At 37.8% G+C, this 23,284-nt stretch overlaps 1 protein-coding gene across 2 annotated transcripts; it reads left to right on the top strand.

Moving 5' to 3' along the window:
• The first annotated feature begins 666 nt into the window (after nt 1-666).
• smad1 (SMAD family member 1) lies at nt 667-22,234 on the top strand. 2 transcript variants are annotated; one of them, XM_084402011.1, is made up of 7 exons: nt 667-768; nt 9,795-10,379; nt 13,624-13,902; nt 15,018-15,104; nt 18,348-18,569; nt 18,779-19,035; nt 20,710-22,234. In XM_084402011.1, the coding sequence occupies exons 2-7, from the start codon at nt 9,980-9,982 to the stop codon at nt 20,851-20,853; spliced, it is 1,389 nt and encodes a 462-aa protein (XP_084258137.1). In that variant the 5' UTR covers nt 667-768; nt 9,795-9,979; the 3' UTR covers nt 20,854-22,234. The 2 variants fall into 2 exon arrangements, with proteins under 2 accessions (XP_084258137.1, XP_084258136.1); XM_084402010.1 differs by having other exon boundaries at nt 14,988-15,104.
• Nucleotides 22,235-23,284: the final 1,050 nt, after the last annotated feature.

The raw sequence follows: 23,284 nt of genomic DNA, 5'->3' as shown, positions 1-23,284 counted from the left end.
TGCTTTTTTTCTTTTTTTATCTATTTTTTAACCAGTATTTAAATGAATAAAATTAAAAAATAAAACTAAATTTAATAATTGTGTTATCAATAAAACATATAGGCTAAATATAACACATAAACAGATTTTAGATTTTTAAGGCACTTATAAAGACACCATGTAAATCAGTCAACACAATATCTAAACATAAAGCATAAAGGGTAGGCTAAATACAGATGGGATAGGCTATTAATCGTAGGCCTAAATGTTGCCTTCAAAATGTGCACATTTAAATGGCATCTGTCTGTGTCGTAATGGGATTAACTTAATGCTGATTTTTAGTAATGGATGAATTTTTACAAGTTGTCACACTATCTGTATTCCCCCTACTGCAGACTACTGCACAGTGATCATTTCCATCAGGTCATGTAGAAGTATGCTGTGCTTGAATTAACAGCATCACACTGAAACGCTCATTGCATGGTTTTCCCATGGTCCTATCCAGGACAGTGCCATGATGGACCGCAGACTAGCCTCTTCGGGCCATAGAAAGAGTAGGCTACATTGTTACAATGTTACATAATTCATTCCACAGTACTTTGAAAACGTTGAATGTGTAAAAAAGTAGGACTTGTTAGGACTTGCGCACCGCCCCTCACTACATCCCGCGGCGTGATACGAGTTCAGCGCGGAGGGTGCGGCGGTCCGCGACACACTGACGCCAGGCGAGAGCACAGCGAGTCTTGTTGTATGAATGCTGTGAAGGATCGCGTCGAGGTGGCGCACAAGGTACAGTAAACTTTACTTTTATATTTAAACGCGTCAACAAACTGTGAAAATACGAACGGCACGTTTGTGAATGCCGCTTAGAGGAACGCGCAATTTATAACTTCTTACCTAGTGTTTCTCACGCGTTTGAGATCAGTATGAAGCATACAACTTGGTTGTTCTTCATAACAACTCAAGAGAGTAAATCACTCAGTGTTTGCTATGGTTCATGTGCTGTGTCTGCACATCAGCCTGTTGTTCTCACAGTTAACTTATGCTGTTTGGAATGCATAAAGTACAATTGTGTTTGACTGTCACATGATGTTTGTGCTGTTGTTGATGTTTTGTTTTCTAATCAGGATGATAATTCAGTCATTGACCTTTCTTGATTATTAAATTGTATAATCTGTATACATTATTTATTCATTATACTCCATTTCGTGCTTTACCACCCACTTCTGTTTATTGTGCAGTTGGAGGGGATATTTTTTGAGTGCTCAAAATGGCAAATCATACACATCACTTACAGTGAATATTTGCCCCCGTACATGATGCATGCAGAGACTGTGAGACCTGAGCCACATTTCCTGACATCATTGAAGATGACATATCAGATTACTCAAAGGACAAGAATTTGTCCTTGTCCATGATTTGCTTGGATTGTTTTATTCTGACACATTGTGTGTGTGACAGACATAGAAAATGAGTGTGTGTGATTGTCTAATATCAGCTTAACTTACTGTAATGTTTGGGGGAGTTGTCTTTAGACACAGACCACTTGGTGGACAGAGATGAGCAATGAACCTCTGTTACATTGTATAAAATTGAGTGTTGCTGGCTGGCCGAATATGTATACAAATACAGTAGGCTACATTGCAAATCCATTAAAATAATTAAATGTACAGATACATTATACTTGTACATTACATTTGTATACATTACAACAACAACAATAACAACAACAACAATAATAATAATAATAATAATGAAAACAGCTTAAAATTGGGTTGAGCAGGGGGTCTGCCAATTACTTACATTATACTTGTATATTACATTAAAACAGGTGAGACAATGAAACTTTAAGCTGAACTTTAGTATCTTAATGTTAGCTTTTATTAAAAAAGAAATTCCACAAATTTTAGTTTGAGATCAAACAGTAAATACAGAGACCCCTGATCTACCCAATTTTGAAAACCAAATCTTAAATGACAGGTTTGGACAGTGACCTACAAATTGTATGTATTTACTTTACATTTTTACATAAACTAATGAATCTTTTGTTTAAAAAGTTGTTTTCAAATAATGATAATATAATAATAATAATAATAATAATAATTATTATTATTATTCAATGTCCACTATTAGGCCTATGTGTATATATTTCTTCACAGACCCTAAAATATGTTTTAATTATTATTGGAATTTTTGTTGTTGTTGCTGTTATTATTATTATGAGGAGGAGGTAGATATCCCATAAATAAATAAACAAAAACAAAACAAAAAAACATTATCCTATCTATCCATAGGCATAGGCCTAGTTGGAATCAATCACACAATTTAATAATGTACATCATAATATAAGACATCTGACAGGCATTTTGTTCTCAGACCATCATAGTGTCCTTGCTTTCTGTTTGCAAAGTGTAAAGTGAATGTATCCATATCTTGCTCGGGTCTGTATATGGACATACCATAAGTATGTATTTAATGTATTTATGTATCTAAATTTGAAGATCTACATGCCTTTCCAATCATTTGTTTTCCATAAGTGTAACAGGTTAACCATCTTTGTATAATCTTGGTGGTTTCTTGGCTCTGCGAAACTCTGCAGTGGTTCACAACATACTGAGAACAAATGATTAGCCATCAGTTTACATGAACCTTGGGCCAGTTTGATTTAAATGTGGCATCACAGGGAGTTTGAAGCGCACTTGCTCTTGGTCTGAGAGTCTGTCTCTCTCACTCTCGCTTTTCTCTTTATCCCTCCTTCTCCATTTGTTCAACCCCCAACCTTTTTTATTTTTTATTGGAGAACATCGCAATTGAGCTGGTGCTTAATGGAGGGCCCAAGATCCAGCCCTTGATAAATAATGTAAGTTCTTTATAATGCAGAGTCCCCTGGGAGGACCGAGAGAGCATCATTACTGCCTCCTAAATTGATTAACGGCACTGAACCAGCGCAAAATGATACATGGATATGATGCGGGGGGTCAAGGCTGTCAAAGTTGCGTGATGGGAGCCACATTAGCTCTGCCTGCTGCACCAACCCTCAAGCTAATGCTAATATTTACATGCACTCAGGCCTGGAGTGCACTTGCTGAAACGTGCAATGATTGCATTTTAATGGCCGCCCTGCATTGCAAATGTAGAAACCGAAACTGCCGTTTTGGTCCGTTTGTGCAATTTTTCAAGCAGCAAGCTCACAGTTTACTGACAAGACCCCTTTACGCTCATCTCACCCTGCGCTCATTTAGTATCCACCAAATTTTGCATCCTATGGCCATGCACTAGGCAGTTGGCCCACACAGTGAACTTGCTTTTAAGCATTGGTTGTTTTGACTGGGCTCCAGACAGGCCAAACTAACATTGTCTGAGTCAATACAATGGTATATTGACCTTTTATGTAAGTGTGTGGTCAGACTAGTGGTCAGATTTTATGAATCCTCAATAAAATGTATCAATTCCCATCACTCCGACAGCCTTTGAATGCCGTTGCCTAGAGTTTAGGACTGTGGAATTCCTCTCAAAATGACATGGAATTGAATTAAACAAAACAGTTGGCTGGCAACTCGAAGACCTGTCGGTGGTCATCAAAGCATGGATCTAACCAGACAGACAAGAAGATCTTACCAAACCCAATGGGCCTGGTCTGAGAACAGTGTCTACGGTTGTTCAACCAGCACCTGCTGTAGGAATACCCAATCTGTGTGGTGTTTGGGTTTGGGAAGGGTGCTTTCAACATGTATGACAGCTTCCCTAAGGGAACAGCTGCATGTGTGTTTGAGTTTGAAGTGGCCTGCAGCCTTTGACAATGAGAAACTTGGGCTGCCTGTGATATGTAAAGATAAAGAGGCTCTTGATGTGTCAGGGAGATACTTGTCCCGCACAGGTGTTGAAGAGTTTCTCCGTCCCAACAAAGTCTTGTCATCAGAGAGAATCTAATGTGTCATAATATGTCCCTTGTAATATTGCACTGTCACTTTGATATCATAATCTCAATGTTGCTTTGTGACATAATTTTTTTCAGCCACTAAGTTTCTAATTAAAGTTTCACTTTAAAGGGCACCCATTATGCCCCTTTTTACAAGATGTAAAAGAAGTCTCTGATGTCCCCAGAGTGTGTATGTAAAATTTTAACTGAAAATACCCCACAGATTATTTTTTCAGCATGTTACAATTGCCACTTTTTGGGGTGAGGAAAAATGCGCCGTTTATGTGTATGTCCCTTTAAATGCAAATGAGTTGCTGCTCCCGGCACAGAGGGCGGTGCTTCAGGAGCTCGTGCTTCAGTGTCAGGACAATCTCATCTCACGGAATGGAAATGTCAGAACAGAAACTGTACTAGCAGTGTTCAGTTCGAACCGGAGTCGGACAATAATACCTACAGAGCCAGAGAATATATGCTGAATGGAGACAGAGCAGGTATATGTATGTCTTGCTTTTATCAACTATTAGTACAAGCCTGTTGTAGCGGACCTCGTCCGAATGATGGCCATAAAAATTATTATGAGTTTTATAAAGTTTATTGTACTTCACACAAAAGATGAAGCAAATATATACAGACCTTTTCGGTGGGTGCTTAATAAACTGGTAAACTTTATATCCGTAAAACAACTCTGATGAACTGTAATAAAGTGCGCACTCTCTCTTTCATTACTGCCGTGACCAGTATCACTCCGGAAACTGTAAGCTGGATCACAAACACAACAGTTGGTACAGATCCATCCTGGGGTCATAGGCGATATTGTCCCCACCACTTTTGAAACATCTCATGGCACGAATGTACCAATACGAACAATACATTCATTTAGTTCGTTTGTTAAATAAGAGGTGATCTAGCGCTGAAATGTGTTGTTTTTTAAATCAGTTGATCAAAGTGCTTGTTGCCGCTGCGATCAGTGGCGCGGATACTGTGTTCTCTTGTGGCTCGCACACAGTCTTCACTCGGTGGCTCGCAATGCGCTTCAATCCGTTGTGGAGACTCTATTCGTTCCGGTGAAATTACAAAACAAAATGCACACAAACGTGTCCCTGCCTGATATAGAACCACTGATAAACATAATCGGTTTTGATGAGAAAGAAAGAAAAAAAAAACTATATGAGTGCAGATTAGAACCCAGAACCTCTGACACGCTTGGCAAAAGTTCTGCCACTGGACCATTTAAATAGATGCTTAAAATTGTCGGATCTATTTATTTATTCACGTGAACATTCTCAGCACTAACAACATATATTAGACCTCATTAAACGACAAATTAAACCCAATGTACTATTTAAATCGATTGCTGGACATCGTAATGTTATTTTACATACATCTGATTAGGGCTGGGTACCGAGTTCGATACTTTTTAGGTACCGACCGAATTGCCTCGATACTATCGAGTATCGAAAAATGACTTGTTTTTCGGTACCAGATTTCGATACCTAAGGGGTTAACTCGTCAACGTCAGTGCTCAAACAAATACATATGAAATGCACAATGACACGCCTAAAGTCGCTCACGCACATACACACAAACTCTACACACACGAGACGCGCGGAACTCTCTGCGCACATACTCATATGAGACGCGCGCGCGCACACAAACTGTCCAGGCACATTCTCATATGAGACGCGAGCACACACACACAAACTCGCGCACATACTCAATGAGACGCAAGCACACACACTCACAATACCCTAAAGATGTGGAAAAGTCGATCAAAAGTGTGGCTACATTTCTCCAGGCTCGATGCCAACAGCGCGCGATGCAGTATTTGCGGTAAAATAATTGCTGCAAAGACCGGTACCGCGACAGATATGATGAAGCCCTTGACAGTGCACGGACTAAACATACGAGCAGAAAGTTGCATTTAGGTAGATTAGGGGCTTATTCCCTTCAAAAACAAAAGTAATCCCTCTTCAGCAGCTCAGATGTCGGGAGTAAATGACGACTGCTATGTTCATTCTTAAATCCAACAACAAAACAGCTAAATCGCTTCTGCTCCGGAGTCGAAACAATGGCGGACTGTGTACAGCTCACTCAGGGCTAATATGCTAATATGGCAGTGTCAGTCAACGGTAGTGGGCGGGGCTTGTGCAAAAGTACGTCACATTGCTCAGAATCTGAATACGGCTTGTAAAGAGACACTGCTTATGATTTATGGGGATTAAAAAAAAGCACTGGGTGGATTTTTATCATTATAGGGTGGTTGTGTACACACACTGCCAACACACATTTATGTTCAAACGTAAAAGTGAATTTTGCATAATAGATGCCGTTTAAGTATTATTACCATGTTATTACTACATTTACCAATTTTTATTATTTGACATTTCAAATGTTACATGAACTGCAGAAAAAACAAGAAAATGCAAGAAAAATATATAGATTTTTAAATTCATGAGAAATTATATAATTGTATATAATATATAATTATATGAAATGTATAAGATCATATACTTTAAGAATTGCCAGTATCAACTCTAAAACAGTCCAAATTTTTGAAAGCTTTTGTTTTTCATTTTGAATCAAAACAGCAGCAATGTTTTCAAACAAAATATATTAATTTTACTTGCTTAAACTTTCATGCTGCAATGGTTCATCAGTAGGTGTGAATATTCCTGTTCATCATATTTTTCAGTCTCAAAAGTGTGTGTGGGATATGGCAAGGGGATAAATAAAAAGTCATAAAAAAAGTCTGCATAACTTCATATGTAAAGCCTCACTTGATCACCGGATCAAAATTGAACTATTTTTAATGGTTGTATCTCTTTAAGAAAAGAAAAAAAAAGAAGAAAATATGATGATGATATTCCGGGTCAAAATGGTCCAGAATCAACTATTAAGGTTAATTACTTCTTCTTCTTCTTCTTCTTCTACTTCTTTTGTTGTATATTAAGTCCTATGAACATTACGCCTAAGCTGAGAACTGGATTGTTAAAAAAATCTACATGCATCAATCACATTAATCTAAAAAAGGATTAAGCAATAGAAGATTCCACACAATTTGATGCATTGGCAGATCTTTTATGGCATGAAGTATTTGCAAGCTCACCTTATTCCACAAGAACAGATGGAAAATTCCTCACATATTCTTCTTTTACCCATCTGTTACCTTCCTTCACTTGTCTTAAGAAGAAGCTCTGAGGAAAGAACTTGTCATGAATGTCTGCTAGAAGTTTTAAGTACTATTAGGATCCCTTGTGTTAAAAAAAAGACAACCCAAAAACCAACCAGAAAAAAAAAGAAAAAAAAGTTATTGCAGGTTAGTTGGGGATGCACTTCCTACCCTTTGCTCATCTCCTCCCTGACAACAGCAGAAGGTCCCAGGCTTTTAAATGAGCTTTTGGCTGGGAGATGATGCTAAATATAGGAGCAACTTTTTAGCCTCCCTGTCGCTGTGGTCCATGATAACAGCTACTACTCTCTCCTTCCCAGTTAATAAATAGCACCTGTTTTCATTTAATGACTCCCACTCCAATGTGCAGAGTTCATGCGAGTTTATAAGCCAAAGACATTTTGTGATTTTTGTTAAGACCATTTTACTGATAAAAGACTTTTGCTGTAAAACGTTCAGGCCATTGAATTAGAATATTATTGTTGAAACTGGTCAGTTCTATAGAGGCATTTGTGTTGTGATACGTTGCCCTGATTGTAACCTACATCAGACAAGCTTTCTAAAGTGAAACAGTAGCTGAGGGCAGTCATACTCACCGAGGACAACATTATTCTTAGCACTCAGCATTGTTTAAATAGCTGCTCTCTGATGTCACCTTTCTTATCTAGTGTTGATGGTCCAGAATAGAGTCAGTGGATAATAACACTTACCTGCCAGTCTGACTGATACAACCTAAAGTGGATTCATATCAATCACAGGAAAGTCATTGGCAAAAAACATATAAATAACTGTAGTCTTTATGTGTGGAAGGTGATGGGGAAGAAAGGAATAGGTATTGTCTAGAAAGAGCTAGAATAGTGTTTTGCAACTTAGAAGTGGTTCAGTTATCCTCCTTGAAGTGAAAGCGTCTGAATCTTACAAAATGTATTTCAGGCCTCTTGCTTTATTCCAGTGAGGATGCTATGCTGAACCATCTGGTAACTTCAAAAGAAGTGTGCAATCTTGCATTGTGCACTCTTATTTCCCTTCCCATTATCATTAATGCTGGTTAGTGAATGGCTGCCTTGGGATCCTTCTGAATGGACACTTTTATTCTTATCTCAAATGCGTTTCTTCTCTATTCCTAGAATGTTGAAAGGCTCCCTTTATTAAACTGTTTGCTCTTTTTGCCTGTTGACCACTTAAACAGTTAACTAGAACCTAGAATATGTTCCAAAGCCTACAGCGGTGTCTTGAATAGCATCCTGTAATAAGCTGTATCTTTACATACAGTATGAGGAAACTGATATGAGTCAGGAGGACATTGTTCAGTGCTATACAGCATCACTCAGCAGTGTGTCACGGCGGTATCGTTTAGCGTGCCGTATGAACACATCCCACTTCCCATATTTTGAAAGCCATTTCGAGAACTTACCGTAGAGCAGATGTAATTGGAAGCTCTGCCGTGTGACTCCAAAGGCAGCCATTCCGAGAAGCTGTAACATAATGATGTCATCATCAGTGTTGTCAGGGTAGAAGATGTATTGCGTCATTTGTTCTGGATTTGTGGAATTAAGACTAGAATACACTATACGACTTTTAAAATCTGAACACTAGGAATCATACGCTTACCAACTTTGGTTACAGAGGAAAAACTGGCAAAAAAAAAAACGACTGAGGATCACACACTACCAGACTCCTTTATTGTTCCGAACACAACAATTTCATGTAGAAACATGCGGCTCATTGCTAGACTGTAAAAAAAAAATGGACGTAGTGTCCGGTGACATCACCCGTAGGTTTCTGAAGAGAATTTTTGCCTGCAGTTGTCTTGAAGGGCAAAATTAGCTATATAGACCAAAACCACCTTTTGTACCAGGCTGTAATAAAAAGAAATTCTGCTGGGGGGTTAAGTCACTTCTGTGTTGGATTCAGGAGAAAGACCTGAAGGTTACCAGTTGTAGAAGACTTATGCCAAATTAAAAAACAATATGTGGTCTAAAATCAGCTCAAAATATCAAACATATTTCATATCCTCTAACTGGATGGAATCATAGATAGCTGACTTGTTGCCTTGCGGACCTATTAGGCAATGACTTCACAGGCAACGTTTGTGCATGAAGTAGGTAACTCCTGAAACTGATTTCAGACAGGCTTCTAAGGCAGCATAACAGTAAACAAATCTACAACAAAATAGAGAGAGCTTTGGTGATAACTAAGTGAATATTTAATTACTACAACACTAATTTATTCCTAAAAATGAAAACAAAAGTTATAAAAAAAATGTTGTTCAAAAACATACATTCACGCACTAACTGACCACAATGCGCTACTTTCTGATGCCATTTTATTTTTAGTTCAACTGTCACAGTTGAAGACACAGCAAAGTGGGATCTTGTTGCCAATGAAGGATACATCTCTGCTGCCTTCAAAAAAGATTAGATCATTAGACAGGATGTGATTCGGACATTCCTTGTTGCCTTCCTACTTTACAGCATTTTTCAGCTTTTGGATGCGGCAATAATCTGAAGCTATGTGAGTCTGTATGTGATTTTCTGTAAATCTGTTAACTCTGACTACCCAATATCTGCAGGCTGGATCTGGCAACTAGTGTCGACTAGTTCAGACTGCAAATCGGGGCAAAAATCTGGGCAAAGTCATGTAGTGTTTTCCAGCCTTTAGTGTCAGTACTGGCACCTCTTAAACGGATCCCAAAGTAATGTCTGACTGCGTTGTCTCTCTTTACAGGTGCACTTGACAATCTGACCTAACTGTGAAACAACACAACTTTCAACAATACCCTTGTTCATGTGTCGCTGTGGTTGAGTTTTTGATTCTCTTTGAGGAGGTAGAGCAGAGAGTCCTTGTTCCTGTGTGGTGGAATTCTACGGAGTAAGTGTGACAACGTTGGCTGGGGCGCACGTGGCGCCACAATGAGCGTCATCTCGCTCTTCTCCTTCACCAGCCCGGCGGTCAAGCGACTGCTGGGCTGGAAGCAAGGTGACGAAGAAGAGAAGTGGGCAGAAAAGGCAGTGGATGCACTGGTCAAGAAGCTGAAGAAGAAGAAGGGTGCTATGGAGGAGCTGGAGAGGGCACTCAGCTGCCCCGGTCAGCCAAGCAACTGTGTCACTATCCCTCGCTCACTGGACGGGAGGCTCCAGGTGTCACACCGGAAGGGGCTGCCTCATGTAATCTACTGCCGAGTGTGGCGTTGGCCCGACCTACAGTCGCACCATGAGCTCAAGGCCCTGGAGTGCTGCGAGTTCCCCTTTGGGTCTAAGCAGAAGGATGTGTGCATCAACCCCTACCACTACAAGAGGGTGGACAGTCCAGGTGAGTGACTGAGTTTGATCATGAGCAGTACATAATAGCAGCTGAGAGATACATTTGGATTTGGATTAATCTCAGTGACTAACATTTTTTTACCTGTTCCCCCAAAAGAGTCATTTAGATTTGTTCAATGACCCTCTCTGCAGGTTACATCATTCAATAGTTGGTGAAAAGGTTTGAATGAGTCATTGAATCAGTTTATTAATGAATAAATTATTAACAACAGGCATTCACTACTAACACTTAAGGCATATTTACACCAAGGATGATAAGTGTTTTAATAATAGGGAAGTCCACACCACAACTATAACGATAACTACAGGAACAATTATGGTTGGAATCAGTTTCAGATTTTTTTGCCAGCTAATGAATGACAAAATAATTGACAGCCAATCAGGATCCGCTCGACTTTAAAGAGCTCAAGCATTTAAAGTGACAGACAACATAACTGCAGCACACTCTTATAATAAACAGAATGTTACTGTCTATCTTTATAGTTATCCTTTATTATCCTTTATTAACAGATGTGTTTCCACAAAATCTTCCAAGAGACTCTAGAAATAGTGTTTAAGCATCATAAGCAGTTACCCCACAAATGACAACATCAGGTCGTTAATTTATTATCTATAAATCTGTTCCATTTTGTCAAAACTATTTTGTGAAAACAAAGACTCGTTCAGAGAAGGTCCAACTAATGAAATTCTCCTTGACAGTCCTTCCTTAAATGCTTGTTCCCCTAAGCAGTCATGTGCTTTAAAAGGGCAAGACTTCAGTAAACAAAAATTATGAGTCAGTGCATGGAAAGAAACAAGAATGATTCCTTCTCTTTACAGATACGCTCCAAAAAAACGCATTAATTCACAATCTAAACACAGGATTCCCACTGTCATGGAAAACCTGTAAATATCAAGTAATTTTAAAACTAATTTCCAGGGGTTGAATGCTGAAAAGTCATAGAAATCTATAATAGTAATATTTATGTAATATTCTTCCGCTTTAGGTAACTCTTAGTGATTTTAATCTCTATAAAATGTTATGACTGACAGCTGGAAATGTCACTGAAAAATCATGGAAAAGTCATGAATATTTATTGGCTTAAAGGTGTAGGATCCCGTAAACACAGCTAAACTGGACTTTGTTAGTGAGTCAGTTGTTAAAGCAAAGATATTTTGTCCTTTTGGAATATTTTGTTTGAAATAATTTAAAGGGATAGTTAACCCAAAAATAAAAGTGTTGTCATCAGTTTCTCAGCCTCGAGTTGTTGCAAATCTGTATGAGTTTCTTTCTTCTGTTGAACACAAAAGACGTTATTTTGAATAATGTTGGTAACCAGATAGTAGAAGGTAGACATTGACTTACATAATAGGAAAAAAATACTGTGGATGTCAATGGCTGTTTACCAACATTCTTCAAAATAACTTATTCTGTGTTCAACAGAGGAAAGAAACTCATACAGGTTTGGAACAACGTGAGGGTGAGTAAGTGATGACAGAATTTCATTTTTGGGTGAACTATCCCTTTAAGTATTATTATCAGTTCATCTTGGTGTACAGTTTTTCTGTTGAACTCCAGTTTGTATAAATTGCAAATCACTGGAAATTTCCACACAGATTTTCTCTTTCCTGTTGTTAATATTTACCTTTAGAAGAACAAGTGAGTAAAAGCACTCTTTCAGTGAATCCCATATGGATTATATAGCCCATATGTACCTTTGCCATGCATGTTCCTGAGTTTTCCTTTCCCATGGTTCCTGCAGATGGTCTCTTTCTTTTTATGTCTTTCCCCTTCCATATCTCTCTCCGGCCTCTGCCAGGTGCTTTTCTCATTTGTTTGATCCTGATACCACTTGAGAGAATCGGGTAGCATCGAAAACCATGGAGTCTAAAACCTTCTGTGCTGTGTGTGTGTGTGTGTGTGTGTGTGTGTGTGTCTGTCTGTCTTAATGGGAAACTAGAACATTTTCTTTACCTCTGCTTATGGTGAAAGAATGGACTTCAAATGCACAGCCCCCTTTTTGTTGGCTAAGCAGAAGATGAGGGTCAGCTGACAACACAGAAACAGCTGTCCACAGTATGTGTGTGTGTATATATGTGTGTGCACATTATGAGAGCAGGAGCAGGAAATTCCAGGCGGAGGCAGAATGAGGGCTTTGTTCAGAGTCTGTGTACACTTTTGTGTGTGTGTGTGTGTGTTGTGTGTGTGTGTGTGTGTGTGTGTGGTGGCTGAAACATGCAAACATGTGGCTGTAAAGAGGAAGAGTTTTACAGGAACTCCTGTCACCCACACAGACAATAGCAGGAAAGAGAGGTTGCCTGCCTTGCACACGCTTGCAGGCCTGTGGATATCTGGACACCTGTCTTTCCCCTCCTCTCCAGAATGCCAGCATGCTGGCCACATCCATTGTTTAACAGTACTCATTGCTATATCGCTAAAATACAAGTTCCCAGTCTCACTGAAAACAACTTGACAGTCTAAAACTATTAGCCTGTCTGAATGAAAAGGCTTGTGGGCAACATAGGTGGTGAGACGTTTATAGCTGAAAATCCACTTCAAAACACCAGTTACCACATTTTATTGCTCTACTATTTTTAGAGAGCATGTCTGTGTGTGACAACTGTGAATATGGCTCTTGGATGAGTTAGTTGTAGACTCTTGGATGTGATGGTTAATTTGTATATTACAGAAATACAGAAAATTGTGGACAACAAAACACCAAATATAATCATAAATAATTAAATGGATAGTTCACCCAAACATGAATATTCTGCTATCATGGCATTCCAAATCTGTGTTCATTTCTTAATTCTGTGAAACGAAGAAGATATGTTGAAGGTATATGTTTTTGTCCATACATTGAAAGTTGTTTTACACCCCATTGACTTTAATTGGATGGACACAATTTTTTTTCCAAATATCTTCTTTTCTGTTCCACAGTAGAAAGTAAGTCATAAAGGTTTGTAACTATATGAGGGTGAGTAAATTATCACAGAATATTCATATTTGGGTGAACTAGTGTTTTGATGTTCCTTTATGTTTATTTGTGGTTTTGAGTGTTCAATTCTTTACATGTACACTACATAATATTTACTGTTGAATTTTCTGTTTATTTAGCCAGTAGTGGCAGTAGTTTAGCCAGTAGTGGCAGATGAATTCATGTCTCATTCATATCTCAAAAGTGCAACGGATTCTCGTGTCACCTTCTCCATTCTAATTGCTTATGATTGGCATATTTCTTCTCTATTCCTAGTTCTGCCACCTGTGCTGGTACCACGAAACAGTGAGTTCAATGCGAAACTTTCTATGCTGCCACGCTTTCGTAACCCACTTCACCAGACAGAGCCACCAATGCCTCAGAATGCCACCTTCCCTGACTCCTTTCCCCAGCAGCCAGCAAACGCCCTACCCTTCACCCCGAACTCTCCAACCAACAGCTACCCCAGCTCGCCCAACAGTGGCACAGGCAGTACAGCCACCTTCCCCCACTCACCATCCAGCTCGGACGCAGGCAGCCCTTTTCAAATGCCAGGTGAGCTGCTCTTATGCTATGCGTCTTGCTTTCTACTGTAGTAGAAAATGTACACTACCGGACAAGGGTTTTGGGTTGGTAAGGTTTTTAAAGGCATGTCTTATGCATACCAAAGCTGCATTATTTGATCAAAAATAAAGTAAAAAGGTAAAACTGTGAAATATTACAATTTAAAATAACTAATTTCTGTTATAATGTATTTAAAAAATGTCCTGTGTTAGCAAAGCTGAATTGTTAGCATCGTTACTTTTCAGTGTTATATGATCTTTCAGTAATCATTCTAATTTGCTGATTTGCTGGTCAAGAAACATTTATTATTAATACCAATGCTAAAAACAGTTGTGCTGCTTAATATTTGTATGTAGAAATGTGATAATTTTTTTCAGGATTCTTTGATAAATAGAAAGTCCAAAAGAACAGCATTTATTTGAAACAGAAAACTTTTGTAACGTTATAAATGTCTTTATTGTCACTTTTGATTAATTTAATGCATCCTTGGTGAATAAAAGTATTAATGTCTTTAAAAAAAAATCTTACTGACCCCAAACATTTTAATAGTAGCATGGAGCACCTAAAGTTTTGCATTCCTCTGAGAAACATTTGAACACAAAAGCATTGACATAATTTTTCCTCCCATCTCTTTTTTTTTTCCTTCATCATGTCCCTTTAGGGGCTCCATACTTATGAGATTTCAAAGTTTGTTTTGAGACAGAACCATAAAGCACGGCACTAGCAATGACAAGGTCATGGGTTTGATTGAAAGGTTTGAAGTGCCTGTCAAATGTGTAAAATGTAAATAGTAATTAGGCTATATGGTTCTTTGATACATATAGAATAGTATTGAAATGATACCTTTAAGGTACTTCAAATAATACAATGATATTTTTTAAGGGACAGCAGACACAAATCAATATGACTTTCTGTAGTCTGCCATGTACTGTACTTCTAAGAAAAAAAGAAAAGAAAAAAGTTAATTGTAGGTCTGTTTATATTGTATATAAGTTATAAGTGTTGGATGGATTCTGTCGGATAATATTTATTTATCTACATCTGTTTTCCTATGTTTTTGGGTGTTGCTTCAAAAGAAACCCCTCCACCTGCTTATATTCCCCCAGAGGAGCCAATGACACAGGACTGTCCACAGCCAATGGACACTAACCTGCTAGTTCCCAACCTGCCATTGGAGATCAGCAATCGACCAGGTACACTCCATTTGCATCATAAAAACCCCCAAAAATAAGACGGCACACTAAGCTTCAGTCACTCCAGCAAAGATATTGCCTCTTCCTTACAGCCTGACATGGGCTGCTTAAAACTATCAGCAGCTGCCTGCCCACACTGCAGGTGCAGGAAGTCCACACACAAACATACTCTCATACACACACTCACAAAGTCACAGACAGTTCGACTTTTTGTCACTTAAAGGGATAGGTCACCCAAAAATAAAAAATTCTGTCATCATTTACTCACCCTCAAGTTGTTCCAAACCTGTATACATTTCTTTCTTCTGCTGAACACAAAATAATATTTTGAGGAATGTCAGTAACCAAACAGTTGATGGACCCCATTGACTTCCATAGTATATATATATATATATATATATATATATATATATTATTTTTTTTTTTTGCCATACTATGGAAGTCAATGTAGCCCATCAACTGTTTGGTGTTTTGGTGAACTATCCCTTTAAATCTGGTTTATCTGGCAGCAAAGTATGTGGCGTGATTATGAAAAAAAAAGAAAATGTTATAATTCTTTATTGTTTGATTAATTTCCTGTGTATTATTGTAAAAAAAAAGAGTTGTTCCACATCCTGCTCAATGTTATCCTTCAAACTGTGCAAATCGAAATCGAAAACCAATATAGCGAACATTTATGTAGGCTATGCTCTAAATGATGTGCAGAACAGGTTACAAATATAAAGTTACACAGTAAATTAAAAGTAAATTGCACAGTTAACTGTTAGAAGTTTGTAAGTTATAGCAAACATTTGAAAGTTTTTTCTAAAGAATGCTGTTAACTCCTTTAATATGGTAGTTCATTTATATTTACTTTTCCGTTTTAATTTATGCATGTTTGGAAAAATAGCCTCAACACAATGTTTAAAATATGTGTTCATGGCATTTTTAAACATCTCTCTAAAGAAAACAGCACTGCACTTGATCACAATCAATGACCCACCAATTTGTACAGTACAGAGCAAAAAATATACACTTTGCATAATAGTCAAACCTAGAGATGGGTATCGTTAAAAAAAATTCGATATCGATACCAATACCGATACATTGACTTCGAGACCAGTTCCTGGACTATACTTTTTTTTATACCAATTTTATGAAATCCGTTTTAACAAGATTACATTACATATTACCTGAAAAACTTTTCAGTGTTGACTACAAAGACGAAGTTGACATTGCCATCTCCACAGTATAGTGAACACACGCCAATAGAGAGAAATGCACCTTTTGTTTGGATTACATAATCAGAGTATTTGTTTTCGATTCGAATTGGTTCATTTAAAAGGAGACATTTCAAGCTTGTCTGTGAGGCAAGTAGCCTAAATGCAGAGTTTCGGTTAATTTGTGACGTACTCCAGGTCTTCTTGCAGTTGAAGACGGAGCACCTTTCTGCTCTTAAGTTTATTCTGTGCACTGTCAAGTGCCTCATCAGATTCGTCGTGTTGCCAGTCTAGGCAGCAATTATCGAATCAAATATTGCATCGCGTGCTGTTGGCATTGAGCCTGGTGAAATGTAGCCACACTTTTGATCTTTTCCACATCTTTTCCATCTATGGGGGTTGGGACGCTTACAGAATACAGCCTCACTTGTGAGCCACGTCTCTGAATGTAACCGATATAAACTAGTGTTTTTCCTTGATGCCTTGCCACAGCCAATCATGCTTGCATGCTTATTGGCTCATTGACGTTGACAAGATTAACCCCTTAGGTATCGAAATTTGGTACCGAACGCCAAGACATTTTTTGATACTCGATGGTATCAAGGCAATTCGGTCGGTGCCTAAAAAGCATCGAACTCGATACCCAGCCCTAGTGAAACCCAGAGTTCCACAGGAGGTGAGGGGTGTGTGCAAGGTGTTGAAATATTTGTGGAAGTTGGGGATGCGCGCTCAAGCTGCATCCTGTGCAGTGCTGTAGTGCACACTTCCATTGTGATAGGCTAATGGGAAAAGAGTAGACAAAACACACCTGTGGCCCAGTGTCACAGACCAGAGGAAGTTGAGAAGAAATATGCCATAGATAAACACATTTAACTCTCTTTGGGATTAGCACAGTAGGAACAGATGAGCTGTGGATATCAGAAAGAGGACATTTGAGTGATTGGTATTTTATGGGACCCAAAACAAGTTAACTTGCACTGTGGGGGGATTTGATACGGACAGCTATACCACTTCCCGGCGAGCAATAGCCGTCATTTCACTATCTAGGTTAATTATAGACCTGATATAGTCCGGCTATGAGTAACCCATTTCTAGCCAAAATAACCTTGAATTTGGTTACATGTCTTTTTTGCCAAAAATAACTTGCAAGATGTATGATATTCCATCATTTAAGCAAAGTCAACAGTGATTACAAGGTGTTTGGTTTCATTTCTTTGACATGTTCTATGCGTAGCCTGTGCGTCTATTCTTGGGCTATGGTTAGACGTCTATTCAATTTTCACTGACAGCCTAAATTTTTCCTTGTTTTAGCCTAGATGTCAGGGCTGCGTTTGGACGGCTATTAGACATCTTTTATGAGCAAAATTGCTTGCTGGGATGTATTATGCTGATTTGGTTGTATTTTGTAGGCCCTTGAATAGTGCATTCATAACCAATCACTGCTGCCTGTTACTAAAGTGTTACCATTAATAGCCTAGCAACAGTGACATCATATAAATACCCTAGTAAAATCGATATGCCCTCGGCTGTAATAGATGAGATGCAAGTCTAAATCTGTTAATCATATTGCTAAATCACTTTCAAAGACACAGTCCAGCACTAAAGGTGCATTAATATATTGCAAAATAAAAAAAAATTGGGGGGGTTGAGTCTACTGTGCAAATGTTTGGGGTGAGGTTTGTATATGATCAAAAGTGACAGTAAAGAGTAAAGACAATGTTACAGATTTCTGTTTTAAATAAATGGTATTCTTTTGATCTTTCTATTCATCAAAGTATCCTGAAAAAAAAAAAAATGTCACTGAAGACTGGAGTAATGACTTTGCCTTCACAAGAATAAATTACATTTTAAAATAGATTAAAATAGAAAACAGTTATTTTAAATTGTAATGATATTTAACTATATTACTGTTTTACTTTTTGATCAAATTAATGCAGTCTTAGCATGAGTTAGTAATTTTTAAATCTTTACACCATACTACTATGGTTTGTTATGGTAATTGAATGTGCACTTGCATTCATTGAGTTCATAACGTTTTGTGCAGATGTTCAGCCTGTGGCCTATGAGGAACCCAAGCACTGGTGCTCCATTGTGTACTATGAGCTGAATAATCGTGTGGGAGAGGCCTTCCAGGCCTCCTCCACCAGCGTACTGGTGGACGGCTTTACCGACCCCTCGAACAACCGCAACCGCTTCTGCCTGGGTCTGCTGTCGAATGTCAACCGCAACTCGACCATCGAGAACACCCGACGCCACATCGGAAAAGGTTTTTGACACTGAAATGACTGTATAAATCAACTATTCTAGGATATATTTCATATGTAATTGGGTGATTATTGATTAGCGCAATTATATAGCACTAAAATATGACATGGGCATTGTATTAGTAATATGAGAATATGCCAAATCGCTGTTAATAAGCTATATATACTTTATAATGTAAACTCACAATCATTTTTTTCTACATTTTTGCAGGAGTCCATTTGTACTATGTGGGAGGAGAGGTGTACGCCGAATGTTTGAGCGACAGCAGCATCTTTGTCCAGAGCCGCAACTGTAACTACCACCATGGTTTCCACCCCACCACCGTATGCAAGATCCCCAGTCGCTGCAGCCTAAAGATCTTCAACAACCAGGAGTTTGCTGAGCTCTTGGCTCAGTCCGTCAATCACGGTTTTGAAGCCGTCTATGAACTCACCAAGATGTGCACCATCCGCATGAGCTTTGTAAAGGTAAGCTATAAACTAGATAAACTGATAATTCATAGCTCAACCAGCAATACTTTCATCATTTACTCACCCCAATGTGCTTCTGAACCTGAATGCATTTCCTTCTTTTGTGAAAAGCAAAAGATATTTTGAAGAATTTTTCTGAATGTCAGCATATTATCTGTTTTTCTCCATATACTATATATAGGAATAATACTTTTTTTTTGAAAGAAGTCTCTTTTGCTCACTAAGGCTGCATTTATTCGAAGAAAAATACAGTAAAAACAGTAGTACGATGAACTATTATTATCATTTAAAATAACTATTTTCTATTGCAGTATATTTTAAAATCTAATTTATTCATGTGATGGTAAAGCTGAATTTTGAGCATCATTACTTCAGTCTTCAGTGTCACACATATATTATATGTATGTATACACCACACCAATGAAATATATATATATATATATATATATCCAAATGTGAGTAAAAATCTATTGGCGAGTATATGAAACAGTGAGTATATGAAACAATCGCCAGTTGGCCGGTAACATTTTTATAAATTCTAACATTGCAAAATTGTGAGAACATGAATGTGAACAAATGTGAACGGCGCTCTGGACAGTTGACAGGGCAGTGCTGCATTGTCATAAAAGGTTAAAGGGATAGTTTACTCACAGTTTACCATGATTTACTCACCCTGAAGCCATCCTAGGTGTATATGACATTCTTCTTTCAGACGAATACAATCGGAGTTATATTAAAAAAAATCCTGGCTCTTCCAAGCTTGATAATGGGAGTGAATGGCTGGATGTCTTTGGAAGTCCATCAAAGTGCATCTATTCATGATAAAAGTGATCCACGCATCTCCCTTCAAGCCTCGCCAATTTAAATAATCAAGCTCAAGAAGACGCGAAAGGGAACTCAATTAATTACGCGTGTAGTGTGGGAAGTTTTCTGTGCACATACATCCGAAGTGCGCGCCCAGAAATCCACGTCCAGACAGCACACAAATACTGAATACTTCTCTCTTTCACGTCGTCTTGTGCTTGAACAGACATTTTCAAACAAAATTGTCAAACTGCCCATCTTGGCAAGTATCCATGTAAACATACTAGTCAGTTATGTCTTAGTGAACGTAAACAGTTGACAAATAAAATGCATGTGTAACAGTATAATGGTTCCGTGCATTAGCTCTTAAAGTGACAGCAGCCTAATATTCCTGCTGCTCTCTGTGTTTTAATGTTAATTAAACATCAAACGGCAAAGAACAATCACTTTTGTAACTTTAACAAGGATTCATGGCTGGTAAAAAAAAAAATATTTATGCCCAATACATTGTTACTGGCCATTGGCTGGTGTGGTTAAAAGTTAGTTTAGGCCCTGCATATAGACCATTAAAATATATATTTTATTTTTACTCAGGAGTGTATATACATACACACACACACACACACACACACACACACACACACACATACATGTTTTGGGCCCCACTGACTTTTCTTGTATGAACAAAAGACACCAACTAAGACACTGAAAGAAATACAATGTGTATGATAATACAATACAATACAAAATAATGTGTGTGAGTAAAAAGCAGAATTCAATTAGAATTTTTGTTTTTGAGTTAACTTTCCCTTCATGTTGCACACAATTTTAAAGAGAACTATAGACATAATTGTACTTGTGTTTCAGGGCTGGGGTGCAGAGTACCATCGACAGGATGTGACAAGCACCCCATGCTGGATTGAGATTCATCTTCACGGGCCCCTGCAGTGGCTGGATAAAGTCCTTACCCAGATGGGCTCTCCTCACAACCCCATTTCCTCTGTGTCCTAGACAGAGCTGATCATAAGGCAACTGCTGATGTAACCCTGTCAATCTGGGTTCCCATGCAAAAGCTGATTTTGTTTAAGGGAGATGTGGGAGAAGGCAGGAGGGGTGGGGGTTTTATTCTACTTGAAGGCAGTTTGTTTGGGGGCATAATATTTGACTGAAGAGTCCTCAGTTCTCAGCCCGTGAGAATCTGGAAGATACTTGACAACTTTTGTGTGACCAAGCATGTTAAATGATGAGGCCATCATACTTGGGGCAAGTATCCTCCTTTGGTCTTGTTTGTGAGTGAAGTTGGGTTTTAAGCCAACTTTTGTTTGTTTTCTTTCTTATTCTTTTGCATTTCTTCTCCTTTTTCCAGTTTACAAATCAGTATTCCATTGGCGGAAAAAAGATCTGCATCGTAGCTTAGAGACTAGTACAGTGTTGTACAGAGTAGTATAGCGTGAACACGTCTGGTAGACAAAAAAGTAAGATAACATAGCAGAAATATAATGCTTTAAATGACCTGAATGGCATGAAGCTGTGAGAAGATAATGAGGTTATTAATGCAAAATTTCTCACAGCTGGAAAGAAGAAAAAAATGTAGCAAAAATGGACAAAAATGTCAAATGTAGAATGAAAAATACATATATTTGAATACTTAAAACTTTTGAATGGGATAAACTTATTGGGAGTTAGGGCATGTTAGTGGGTAGGGATGCATGGGCAAACTCATGCGTATGTTGCGCTAATTTTACCGCAGTTGTGTTCGACTGATTTTAAAAATGGGTGTGTAAATGTACTTATTAGTAGAGAAAGTGCTGTGCAGTCTGTTTTTTTGCAAGTGTGGTTTGATCCCCAGGATTGTAAGTCTATGATGTCTACGAGAGCAGAGGCAGGCATTGTTTACTTTGTCTCTATGTTGTGCACTGCACCACTGTGCTGCACGGAAGAACGTCCTCCTTTCACTGTTATTTTTTTCCTGAAATGCCATGAATAATCTGTTTTCATAAAACACCTGTAGAAAAGTACGAGAAAAAATATACGTAATGCCTGTGCATTTCCAGCATTTTTCAAGTAAAATAGTTACCTTTTTTTGTTGACAATTCTAAATGGCACTAGAGATATTGTTTTGTAAAAAGTAGTTAATTTTTTTGATTAACTTGCTCTGAGTTTTTTATTCATAGTGAAATCCCATCCACTGTTAAAATGTAAACATTTTTGTATTTTTTGAAGAAAATATATAATGTTGTTCCTTCATATCTGCACTTTCATAAGTGGCTTCTTGTCTCTGTCCTTTTATTTTTGTGCTGTTCTTGCTTACTTGTACTCTCAGAAAGCAGTTTTATTCCATGAATATCAAAGTCTCTACTGGAAGATTCAATAAAATTGTTTCATTATCACTGTCTGCTTGTCTCTTGATGTTTAGGAAGTTATAAGGCAATTTTACAGTCTCAAATTCATTGTGTAACCCATTATTATGAAAATAATGTTAATTAATCAGATATGACACAAATTTAATACATTATATAATGTTTTATAAATGTTGACATGTAAATGGTATGGAAATTGAAGAACTGTATCTAAACAGACCTGTAAAGTACTGTAGGCCTAAGATTATAATAATTTAAGGTAAAACTATCGTACTATCTTAAATTTACAGGACAAATGAGATTATTAAATGTCATGGATTTACTGGACAACAACACTAGTTTCATTCATCCGATCTCTGTCATATAAAACGAAAAAGAAAACGGCTCCCTCTAGTGTCATAATCTGAAATTTGTGTTGCAAGGTTTGCAAACTACTGTGTTGCTGTTGTAGGTGAATGTGCCTCACATTTCTGTATCATGATTCGAATGTGATTTAATATTTAGTTCAGTAGCGCAGTTTTTTTTTTATTTACCGTAGCCTAATCTTTTTTAATGAAATCTGAGAGCTTTCTGTCCCTCCATTGACAGTCTACGCAACTACCACTTTCAAGCCCCAGAAAATGTACTGCAGTAAACTGATGTAGTAAATATTCTATATTCTATCATAAAGTCATAAACATGCCCTAATGAGTTTACAAGATCCTTGTTTTGTGTGTTAATATGTTGCTGTTCCTGTTCATACTTAGGATGACAGAATAACAACACATGATCAACTGTTTCCTTTACTTGCTGGCATAGTTCTATTATATAAAGTGTAGAATCAAGTCTTGCATGGCCCATCCTTTGTCTTGTTAAAATGATCTGATCTCCTTTACTTGCAACTTAAGTTTTGTATAAACTTTACTTATGCTACTTTGTATATTATAAAAATGTCTTCCTGTTTTAGTCATTCTAAGTTCCTTGCCATTTCCGATTGCAAGCTTATTTAATTATACTTTTTCCTTCCATATGAAACTGTAATAGGAGTATTCAGTTTAAGTGCCTCTAAGCTATTTTCTCATATTTTTAATTTCCTGGTATTT

The sequence above is a fragment of the Rutilus rutilus genome (genome assembly GCF_951802725.1).
Source record: "Rutilus rutilus genome assembly, chromosome: 2".
Classification (NCBI taxonomy): Eukaryota; Metazoa; Chordata; class Actinopteri; order Cypriniformes; family Leuciscidae; genus Rutilus; species Rutilus rutilus.
The sequence above is the reverse complement of the archived record's forward strand: the minus strand, read 5'-3'. Positions and strand labels throughout refer to the sequence as shown.

What these genes read in the sequence shown, in the direction of transcription:
- smad1 (XM_084402010.1), top strand. Translation starts at nt 9,980, where the DNA reads ATGAGCGTCATCTCGCTCTTCTCCTTCACCAGCCCGGCGGTCAAGCGA. An exon ending in CAAGAGGGTGGACAGTCCAG is followed by an intron (nt 10,380 to 13,623) that starts GTGAGTGACTGA and finishes CTCTATTCCTAG; the next exon opens with TTCTGCCACCTGTGCTGGTA. An exon ending in GGAGATCAGCAATCGACCAG is followed by an intron (nt 15,105 to 18,347) that starts GTACACTCCATT and finishes CGTTTTGTGCAG; the next exon opens with ATGTTCAGCCTGTGGCCTAT.